The sequence below is a fragment of the Phalacrocorax carbo genome, chromosome 2, assembly GCF_963921805.1.
Source record: "Phalacrocorax carbo chromosome 2, bPhaCar2.1, whole genome shotgun sequence".
Lineage (NCBI taxonomy): Eukaryota > Metazoa > Chordata > Aves > Suliformes > Phalacrocoracidae > Phalacrocorax > Phalacrocorax carbo.
In genome coordinates, this window is record NC_087514.1 from 138,053,077 (window position 1) to 138,065,291 (window position 12,215).

The window sequence follows — 12,215 nt, forward strand, 5'->3', positions numbered from 1 at the left end:
CTAATCATACCAAAAGTTTTTAAGTGCTTACAACCTACAGAAGGAAAAAAGCTGCATTGTTTTGTTGTGTTTTCAGACTGATTTGGTACAAGAACCAATGACACCAGAAGTACCTTCCTACATCACAAAGCAAAAGGATCTTAACTCACTAGCAAAAGACAAGAAGGAGCAAGTGAAAGGGAACATACGTTTTTAATTATCAAAGATTATTAATGGTCCAAGCTAACACTGAAACACTGTTTCTCTGTAACTGCATCATGCAAATGTTTCTGGTACCTGGTGGTGAATAGATTTTTGAGCATGGGCAGCTTCAAGAAACATGTGAACCTGTAACAGGGCTTTAGTAAGTACTCAAAGACCAAAGAGTGCTTTCTGTTTATAAAGTTTTAGAAATTGGTAGCACAAGGCCTTTAACCTAGACATTTACTACGTGAAAAACTGAACATCTACATCACTGAGAAAGATGGAGGGGAGGGATAGTTTGAAGATGGGGTGGTGTTTTGGTCAAGTGGCAATGAAAACCACCGAGATAAAACCCTGTTACTTCCCAAAAAAATCAGTGCAAACAATGACATTATGCTACTTCCTTATGCTGCAGCTTTACACACCAGAAAATGTAAATGCACTTTAACTGATGGGTCTGGCACACGGAAATTAGTGAAATGATGGTGAGAAAAGCTGAACACACACTGAACACCATTCCTTTATAAATGAAAGGTCATAAAGTTGAAGATCTCACAAACGGGGCTCAAAGCCAACATACTGGTAAACTTAACACAAATCTGGTTTTATTTTTGAAATTTTAATAACAAAGCAAACAACACCTTTGCTTTATATGAGACAGAAAACCAGATAAAAACATAAAAATACTTTATTGAAAAGGTAATACTACAAAAATTAGAAACAAAAATTGAGGTTTTGTTCACTTATATTACAGATAAATTAGACTGCCTTAACTGTGTTATGGTACACAATTTCAGAATGGCTTGTGTGATGAAAATACAACGGACTCAGTCTGAACAAGACAGTCATTCTTATAATCACAACTGGGCATTAGGCCGGAAAAGGATCTGGAAGAAACCAGCATCCTCTGCACACAGTGCTTACTGCAAAGAGTAAATTTAAATCTTCTGTGCTGAGTGAACACCACTACAGTGCTTCCAGAAAACAGTTCTGCTCTCAGTGTTTAAAAATGAAAACTGTACATTTATTAGTTAGATATTGGCTTGTTTTTAATTGGGAGGAAACAAGTCTTGTAGATATACTCTGTGATAAATCATTTCATGCAATGTTAGCAAAGAATTAAACCATTTTGAACTTGAAAAATGTGGACCATAGCTTTAAGAGGACACCTATGCTTTGGTAACTTCAATAAATCACAAATGTTGAATGATGTAGTGGAAGTGGAAAAAAGGAGGACTGCTCTTATTCTGGAGCTAAAAGACGGTGTACATGAACGAAGAATAGTTTGTCAAAGAGCATCTTTCAGACAGTAAAGGTACTGAAAATTTGCCATTTGCAACAACCCAAGCATCCTTCTACTAGGACAAGTGGCAAATACATTAAAATTTATGTTATATGCAATGTTATACTGCACTCACACTTACATAAGTTAATAATTTTATAGCATTATTCAGTGATTCAGAATGGAAAAAAACAAACAAGATGTGCTGGATCAGTACTGAATGAGTGGGGTCAGGAATGTGAATGAATGTCCAGATACTTACTGAATGTTCATGGGACTACTGGTCAGGAACTCCACAGCTTATTCTGCCCTGTGGTCAATACTCCCCACAACAGAGTTACCACTAAAATAACCTGGCCTTCCAGAACAAAAATAAAAACCACCAAACCTAATTATTACCATTAGTCCTTCGTTTGGTTCATCTCAGTCCCCAACATTTCATGTGCTACAAGAAGTTGCCACTGTTTTTCAGCAATCTCATTTCATAGAAAAGGCTAGTCCCTGTTGGTAGCTGCCACGTATTTTCTTCATGAACATGTCAATACTTTACAATCAGATTTTGATTCATTGTATTGTCTGTCAACACTCTGCCTTGCTTTTTTATCAGTTCAGATCATTCTCTAACAGGAAAATACACAGTTCACAGTCCATCCACAATGTGCAGGAGCATAAAGGCACACAAGTTGTCAGAGAGAATGACAAGACTTAATTTTATGGTAACATGTGAATCAAAAGACTATTCTAGTGTTTAATCAAAAGGATTTCTGAAAAACTGAAAATTTCCAAATTTTTAAATAAAAGTATGCCACAGCATTTTACTTTATGATTAAAACTGCTGGTCTACTTTGAAAGCACTATATCAAAACAGATGGAAGTTAATGCTTTCATATTTTATTATGTAAAATAGTTATGCTCTTCCTCTCAAAATAAATCAATTTGAAATAAGGACAGGCTTTGAACTTACCATGTTACAATTTCTTTCTAAAATATTCAAGATGTATAACAGTTACCTTGGACAAAACTGTCAGGCCTCTGAATAAGGGAAATTCTTAGTGTTAAGTGCTTGAAACCAGTTTCTAATAAGCTGTGAGCCACTGGTGCTCACCAGGTCTAAACTCTTACTAAGATTTCACTACAACTGAAATCATCACCTCCTTTTACTGTTTACAAATATTTGTGATAACTAATTACAATTTATGCCATAACAGGTTAGCTTTAACATGTGAAAAAGATTTAACTTATTTTTCTTACCATTACATGTAATAGTGTATTTAGTTAAATTATTTCAAAATCCTTTTTTGTATACTGCAATTTAAATTTCTATTAAATGCTAAGCATGAAATGGACAAAAAGTGTAACTATTACCCAATCTACGTAGCATCACACACATAAGCTGAGTCACTTAGCATCCTCAAACAGTGTAAAATACGAAGCACCTGGAATAAACCTATGTTAAACTAGCCAATGTTTAAATAAATATGTATTAGTAAAATGTATAACTCTAATCGTCAAACCTTTTGCAAAGGCTCAGGTTAGCAATTATGAGTAAATGATGAGCAGTGATAATGGAATAGAAAGTTAAAATTAAGACACAATTATTTTTACACTGTTTCCTGCTTACTATTTTAAAAGACAACTAAAGTCAATATTATTAACCACTTCAAATAAAGTGTTTCAACCTACCTAACGTTTCAAGGAATTTTTTTTCTTTTTCTTACTGTATCTTTTTGCATAAGTTCCCATTATATCCTATACAGATATCTGAAAAGTACATGGCCCCCAGATAAAAAATTGCACTTTTCTTCATAGCTTAATCAAAAGATTAAAATTGTATTCAAAACAGCAGGGGGGAGAAAACCTGCTGAACTCCAGCTTAGATTAAGGATCCGTTCTATATGCTTTCCACTGATCCTGAAAAGAATACATAAAGGCATGTCCAATGATGAAAAGAATGCAATCAATACGGCTCAATTTGTCTGCTATAATCTCACACTCCAGAATATGCCTTAGCTAATTAGAAGTAAAAGCTAAGTTTGTGATCTGAGATATAACTGAAGCATTAAATTCACAACAAAGATAAGTTATAGCTTTGAAATAAACTCTTTTTACCACCTAACCTGACCTATTCTGCCTTTAACACCTACTGAGAATTGTAGTCTTACATCTTTTGGAGTGATGGCTTTTAGTGAGCCTTTTCAAGTTGGTTAAAAAGCAGAATAAAAAAATCAAGAACCTCCTGTGCAAACGCAGAGGCTAATAATAAAAAAAAAATGATCCCATGTAACATAACTACTTTGTAAATTTGACCAAAGACCTCAAAATGCCCTTGAAATAATGGAAAATCCAAAAATCACAGACTACATTAAATAATTAAAGAAAATTAAGTTCAGAAAAAATATTAGTGATGGTGAAAGCCTTTCTGAGACTTTCAGCTTTTAAAGGAAATCACTATTAATTTACTAACTAAATTTCCTGGAATAAATCCAGGTTTTGTCATGTTAAGATATAAAAACAGAGCTCCCATTTCATATTCCAGCACACAATCTCTGCACACAATCATCAAAACCAAAAAGATAACTTAACTAAATGTTTTACGGAAGTTTAAAAAAAAAACCTAAAAAAATATTAAGAGACAAAAAAACCCCCAGAAACCAAGTCTTCGCCATTAAAATAGTTTTACTGTATTTTTAGAAGGAATTCTTAAACTATTCTGGTTTGGTACTTTAATGTTCAGACAAGGTGATTCCTGGAGATGCTGTACACTATCTTCTTGTCAGATAAAAACTGCTTCTGAATAACTACTTCTAACACATTTCAGAAGAGTTCAGAAACATGCAGAACGCTAACACAACACAGCAGCACACTAATTTTATTGCAGTTTGGATACCATGTTATCAGTTCTCCATTGTACCACTTAGCTCTTGTTCTGCTCCACTGGCACAAAAAGAATTTTAATTCATGGAAATGTAGCTGCAGTAAGTATGGTTATGCATATGCTTCTGCCATTGCAGATTTGAGTCATAAGAAAGAAGTAAATCCAATTGATTTCCCATATTGCAGTAAACTGATGTACAAGTTTTAAGTATTTACAAGTATTTTCCTAAAGATATGGATAGAGAGTTGCATATTTGGGTCCTAAGATAAACAGACCAAGTCTTTCATTTCCTGAAGGCAGCCTACAGTTTCCTACTATTATTATAGAGCAGCGTTAATAATCACAAATGAACTCAAAAGCTAAGAAAATTGAGGATAAAATCTATTTGTACACAGTGGCTAATAATGAGAAAATCTTTACACTTTTTTTTTTTTTTACCTCAAAATATCACTGCTGGATAACTTAACTCAGTTCAGACTGCATTACAGTAATGGCTAATACATGTAGAATTTGCAGGTCTATTCATGTTTATGTCCTGCTTGAAGTACAGAGATAGCACAAGAAAACAAATCAACTGCATTCTTACCAGTAACTGTTCTTGGTCTTCCTTGGCATCCTCGTAAGAGGTGGATCCAGGCAACCGAGATGATAATGGAGTTTACAAGTATCACACAGTAGCAGTAGGTGTTGATCATGGTTCTTCTTGCAAATTCCACAACTTTTAATGTAGGTAGCAGAAAAGTATTAGAATTACATTTGAAATCATAAAGAATAAACGATACATCCCAGCACATTCCCCAGTTTCAATACAAATATGTGGCAACTTCAATTTGAATTCATCACTTAAGTGCATAATTACTTTCTAAGGAGCTTCTACCTATATACAGTAAAGCATAGAAGGTGCCTAATATAGTTAATAAAATGGCTTTCAACCTAATTTTTTGAGGACTTCTAACAAGTAATCAATCACTTGATACTTCAAAAAAAATGTACCAGTGGCAAATGGAAGAAAATACTACCTGTGCCATGCAAACACTTACACAGAAAATTATGCTGTTCTTATCAGTCTTAACAATCATATGCTAATTTTAATAATGCAAGAACCTTGAAATGGGTCTGTGCTGCTATTACGTTAGGCAATGTATCAAATCATAAGAAATTACATTTCCTTTTTATTATTATTATTTTACTGGAAATTGAAATTTTAGTTATTTCGAAAAGCTCAGGTGTTCATTGATGCCATTATAAACTGGGAGGAACTAAATGACTAGATTTGAATGAAACAATTAGTAAAGCATGACTCCTATTATTTGTTTGTGTTTATGTCTAAACTGCCAAATCCTCAGCCCACAGCCATGTTCTCAATTTCCACCTCTCACAGCACTAGAATTAACTTTTGTTGATGTGACCCATGTTCTTCATTTAGCCTGCTAGCTGCCCACTTGCTGCGGCTGCAGGCCCGGCTGCTGCTCTCTAGATAAGTGACAGACTGCCACTTCTCAGCTGGTGGCAAAAAAAAGAAGATCCAAGAAGATACATATACTTTGCAGAGTCATGCTCTGAGATCCTAGTGTATGTTCCACTGTTTGGCTTAGTTAAAACCCAGTCAGTATCTTCACAACTTATAGAAGAGGGGAAAAGGTGGAACAATGGTAGAGTAAGCAAACACATTCTATTTTCTTGTGAATTAACAGAAGTACAGAAATTTAAAACAGAACATAGCCCAAAGCATTTGACAACCCATGAGCAGAAAGTAAACATTCTTATATGGCAAGTGTTTTATGCACCCAGCCACTGTGACTAAACAGCAGCAGCACTGTTTGCAAAATCATCCACACAAGACGATTTCGTTCAAAAGACAAGATGAACAGTCAAAAATTTTCACATTACAGGGACAAAGGACCCTTCTACTTCAGCTGTAAAATGTTACCTTTGTCCTTAAAGCACTGCTGTCAAATTAGCAAAATAGCCCCAAACCTTACTGATATATGGCTAAGGTGAAGAACTGACTACTATTCAACGTAGCCTTCAGAAGTAAAGTAAAATGTATGGACAACTCTGAAGTATCGTGTTAATCAAAAGCAAAGCTAATAGTCTTCTCTAACACTTTTGTGAAACTATAAGTTACTAGATATTGTATCTATTCTGTCAAGACTTCATTACTTGCCTATAAAGTACAGCCGGAAGTGTAGATGTCTTTTGCGTTCCTCCTTCCTTTTTACTTGGCTTCCTTTCCTTAGGAGCACGTAAAATTGCTGGTATGTTCAATTTCTGTTGGATTTGAACAAATGCAGTATACATGAGTCTTGAGACTTTCAGAGAATACCACTCCAATCTCAGTGCATGAAGAACAAGACTCACATTATGAGTGGCAAATGGCTTAGCTAGCTATTTTGCAGCCAAGAGCAACTACAGATGTTTGTATTACAAAATCATACTGGGATAAAGTAACATTATACACATTTTTTCAATTCAATAAATAAAGACCACATTGAAATACTAGCTTTTAAATTTTTTCTTCAAGCTTCAAATAGAGGGATGGACAAGGATGCATTTGTCTAGGCAGCTGAAACAAGCAAAGGCAAATCCACAAAACTGATAGAACAATACTGAGGCAGTTTATTTTCTCCAACATCCCTGTTATGCTGGTGCTCAATAGGTTAATTAGAAAAATTATCTTATTGGACCAAGCCCTCCACAGAGCAGACGAGATTCTCTTCGGGTTTCTACTAATCCGCAGTACGCTAGCTTCTCAGACAGCAACCATCTATCAAAGTCATTTCTCAGCAGCCCCGTGGGTCTGCATCTGTTCAACCAACTGGAAAAAAAATGTCATACAAGCTGTGCAAATGAATTCTACTTAACTTTTCTTATTCTTTTTGTAATTTATTAACATTTGCACCAGGAAATACACTTGTGAATACTTACTCAAAGCCATATTAAAAAGGAGGCAAAAAAAATAAATCTTGATTCAAGAGAATCCCTCTTCACAAGCAGAAAAGATAGGTGGACAAATAGAAGTAGAAAAGGCTAGCATACCTTAAGACCTACTACTGCATAAAGAAAGGGTAAGCTTCATTTTCTGAATGAAGCAACAGAAATTCAGCAGTACCAAAGGGCACAACAAAATTGTGACCTAATTGTATGTCAGCATTTTCACAATGAACAGTTTCTTCAATTTTCCTTAAAATCATTATTGGAAATCATTTCAATCTCTCTCTGACATCTAACATGTCCATTACTCTTCAACATTACCCTTTGACATAAAACATATATCAAAACAGGGCAAGAATCTATGTTCTCATTGATATATCCAGAGAAAAGAGCGCAGTAAAGATAACTGCTGGCAACAGAAAGTAATCCAAATCTTCTCTTCTCCTAGATATTTATATTCATTTGACCAAAATATTCCAGTTAAGAACCATCACATACATACTGCGGTTTCAAAGATTTATACCATATAAAAGCCATAAAGAGTTACCATATCATTTGAAGCCTACAGTAACTAAAGACCATGGGGAGACAAAAATGGTAGGATTAACTAATGCTTCAGTTAAGGTTCATCACAAATGACAAGTCAATCAGTTATACCAAATGGAAGAATTTTGCAAACAAGATTGCTATTACAACAACAAAATTAAGCTACAGGTTCCCACAGTAGGTGGTTCGCAGAAGTCTATGTATTTCAATCAGGAAACATTATCCCCAGAGTAATGCCTGGGTCTGGTCAAATCAATTTATTCAGCCATAGAAGTGACAGAAACAAAAAGGCCTACTCTTGGAAAACCAAGTCTGCCTATGAACTATAAAGAGGGGGGGTGGGGAGGGAACAACCAACCTGTCCAATGATTCTACCCAGCAGAGCCCAAATGCCTTGCCCTTCATTTCGTAGTTTTCCATTCATATTTTGTAGCTCTTCCAAGGACTCACACAGCTGAAAAGATAAAGAAAAAAATCAATAGGAATGAAAATCCATTAAGAATTACTTAATAAAATTAATTTGACCTCTTACCTATCTAGGGTGCATTACTTTACTGTGCGATTAAAAAACAATGGAACTCATGTCAATATAGCAGAGACCAGTGCAATCATTCAGCAATTTAATGGAACTAAGATGAAAACCTGGGCAGCCACCTGTTTTATAAAGAAGATCTGAAGCATTTCAGCATGGAAATAAGGTTTCATGAAGTCAGTTAGAAAGCAAAACTAAAATACAGCAACATCTTGTATGTGTTGTCCATACTACTTAAGCAGTAAGATTGTAACAAGTAACCACATAAATGAATTAAAGCTCTGTATTGCATTGCCAAAGAACATTCACTCACTCTCACAGAAAGATATATAATTTATTAAAGGATGTAAGCAGGAAGAAAGGGGTTTTTTTCTTCTGGAAGTAACAGTTACCACACATCATATACAACCAACAATTTGGTTAAAGGCCCCACGCACAATCTCCTTCCCCTTTATTATCTTTGGGCAGGTCACAAGGACCCGCTGCTTCCTTTCCATATGTTCTCATTTAAAACACACACCCAACAGTTTAAGAATTAATAGGTGACACTATTTTTGTCATCGCTAACCATCACTTGATAGGTTGTTGAATTCAGCAAGAATAGCGGTATGCCATCTACCACAAAAGATGATGTATTTCTATGTTCCATTTCAAAATATTTAAAGATTAAAACAATGAAATAATTATTTAATAAAAATACAATCAAAACACAAAAAGATTTTTCAACAATGACGATGAGTTAATGGAAAATTACATTAGCAACATTTGGGGGGAACAATGCCATCATTTATGGGCCCCAAATTTTTTATATGCAAACAAAATACTCAGAGGACACTATGGACATGTGAATACGGATTATTTCAGCCTGAAAAATTAGCTAAGTCATTAAATCTAGGATGAACAAGTGCCGTTGGAGTTGACATAAATAAATAAATAACACTCCAACAATCCTAGACTCCCAATTATCAAATAGGGGTCCAAGCAAAGAACCAAACAGTTTCAAAAAGAGCCTAGAACTACACACAATCAAAACAAAACAGAACAAAAAACTGCAGAGAGAGAGGAGCCAAACTCTGTTGTCTCAAAGTCTCATGTGAAATGCATACAAAGAATGAAAAAAAGAAGGACCTTAAGGCCCAGATCGCTCATGAGACAGAACTGTCTGTCCATGTGCAACTTGTTACTGGAGCTCTCAGTGGGGTCAGTTAAAGAACTGATGCCCAGCCAACATATGACATTTTAGAAATTTATTCTGCTTGCATGGGGGAATGGACCACAGGATATTTTTTTTAAAGAAGAAATATATTTTTTTGTATGACTTCTAAAGAAAGAATGGTATGTATCTTTATTTCTAAGTCATTTTGTTTGGAAAGCAAAATGCTATCAAAGTTATCAGCTGCAACACTAAAACAGTACAACTGTTTACTATCCCTTTTTCTTCACCTTATTGTACTCCACATGAAGTTTTTCTTGCTCGTTTTCTAATTTATCCTTGATATTCTTCTGTTCAGCCATATTCTCCTGGATTTGAATCATGCGCATATTTCTCTCTATTTAAAAGAAAATTGCATTATTTCTTATCCTTGGCTATATTTTCAAGTTTTAGGCACTTCAAAAAAAACCGTAACACAAAACCACAAAACTACAGCCTACAGGTTCATTAGACAGAATGTACAGTCATAACATTTACTTTCTGCTGCAAAACTAATATAGTTATTTAAATATTGAGCTTTGGTCAACCATCTAGCGAACAGTCCCAAAGACAAAATCCCACTATTCCACACAGGGAGGAAAACAGAAGAAAAATACAAAAGTTACACAAAAGCTACCTAACCTTCCACTCCCTTCTTCGCAAAGACACTGCCTCCTGTTCATATTTAATGATTTTCTTCATTTCTGAAATGTCTTTTTTTTTTTCAAAAATCACTAACTTTCTGTGCAAATACAGATACCAAGCAATAAGACATATGACCTAAAATGAAGTCATAATTCATATTTATCTATTAATAAGAAAGTAAAATAAAAAAGCCAATGGATCAGCACAGTACAGGTACAGCAAAGTGACAATTTTTCATTCAGAAAAATGTTCAGTTTTGACTCTTACCAAGGTAATAATTCACAAAATCAGCAGTGAGAGCTGGCTGCTTATGTTTTCTTCTTCCATCAACACTGGAACTAGTATCTGAAGTATCCACTGGAAAAATGTCTGTACTAATTCCCATCAGTTCGGCTTTACGCATAAGCTTACGTATGGCTGAAGCACTGCTAGTAAGCGGTCGCGGCAGCTTCTCCCTGGGAACCCAGGCCTGAGGCCTGGTGGTGCGGGCCAGCTCCGCCTTGGCACGATACTGCTGTAGCCTGGCATTGATTCGAGCCTGCAATAAAGAATTCCATAAATTAAAAATGTAAGAGAATAATTCAAAATTGGTTTTGAGTTATACCCTTTTGGAAGACATCTGAAATTTATTTGTATTTTAAAAGTTGCACAACCTCATCGATGCTATTTTCATTACAGAACTCTATGACTCAAGAAACAGCCACTGACAGACATTTGATTTTACTTCAGAACGCGCACACAAATAGCATTATCCTTTCACTAGGTTTTGGAGGTTTTCACAGGTTTCTTGATTAAATTTCCCCACCAATGAAAGTAACACAAATGACTGCTGGCTTTCAGACAACCCCTTCTAACAATGATAATTTGATGGGACTGTGAAAACTCACTACTGGGAAAAGTCTTGGCTGTTCTATCAAACATACATTTAGATACGCTTTAAATTGGTATCTGTGTAACAATAAAAGTTGATGAATAGCATTTTTGCCATATTTGACATCCTTTCATAGGAACTCCTTTCTCAATGCCATGCCTCCTTATAAACGTTAAACTAGCTGATTATAACATGCCAAAACCACAACCTAAACAGAAGTGAAGTAGGCAAGAAAAAGCTCACAATATATATTGTTGATGACATCTGTATATTTGTGACCATCTGGGATATCAACCCCAGAAGATCAAGTTGTTACTGACAGTTGGAAAACACTGTCTTGTGGGAACTCTATGCAGTGGCAATTCTAACAGAAAATGACATCAACATACAAACCTTCAGAGGCAAAAATCCAGCTGACTATCAGTTAGAAGTTGTTTACTTGCCTGCAGAAAGGAGAAACTAAACTAATCCAACTGCCCCACCATATGGTATGAGATAGTCCTGAGACAAAAGCAAAAAAGTGTGCGTTTATATACACGCTATGATTAAGGAACATCTCTGATTACAAACAGGATCGCTGAAGGTTACCTTACTAGATCTTGAACATTAATGACCAATAAACATGGCAAATGTGGCTTGCAGGCCAGCGCTGACCCCAAGGTCTCTTTTTTTGAGCCCACAGCAGCAAGCAGCAGATCTACCTAAAGCCACCGCCTCACTTTATTCTGCACTGGAAGGACCAAGGACGGTTTATAGCTTCCTCAGCTAAGACGCTGCTTTACTGATTCTGAAATCAGTTCTGAAACTTCTGGGGTCATTTAAGATATACAACTGTATACCCAGAGCTTTATTCCAGAAATAGATGACAGATTAAAACGACTAATGACTAAATGGAATCCTGAACTCAAGTTACTTGGATTTAAGCAATTTTTAAGTATGTGCATTGCTCAAGGGATGTACAGTTCCTTTATTGATATGAAAAAAGTATTTTTATGTAGAATATCTTCCAGCAATCCATACAAGTCCTAGCCAGCTATATATACTACATTCCTCCGAAGGATTTACTTTCTTGGGCCACAGGACTTGCCAGACCATTGGCTCAGTTATTCCTGCCTGGGCTACAAAGCACCAAATATCCATTCTTCCCCTTTCAAA

General features: G+C 35.5%; 1 protein-coding gene across 6 annotated transcripts in view; it reads right to left on the reverse strand.

Annotated features, from left to right (window-relative positions):
• PHF14 (PHD finger protein 14) overlaps window positions 1–12,215 on the reverse strand; it is a 166,491-nt gene that overhangs the window by 115,840 nt on the left and 38,436 nt on the right. For all 6 annotated transcript variants that reach the window (XM_064444533.1, XM_064444531.1, XM_064444532.1 and 3 more), the window contains exons 9-13: window positions 10,457–10,727; window positions 9,796–9,902; window positions 8,179–8,274; window positions 6,516–6,611; window positions 4,927–5,066 (exon numbers count right to left, since the gene is read on the reverse strand). In XM_064444533.1, the coding sequence (XP_064300603.1) occupies window positions 4,927–5,066; window positions 6,516–6,611; window positions 8,179–8,274; window positions 9,796–9,902; window positions 10,457–10,727 (710 nt within the window). The remainder of the gene's footprint in view (window positions 1–4,926; window positions 5,067–6,515; window positions 6,612–8,178; window positions 8,275–9,795; window positions 9,903–10,456; window positions 10,728–12,215) is intronic.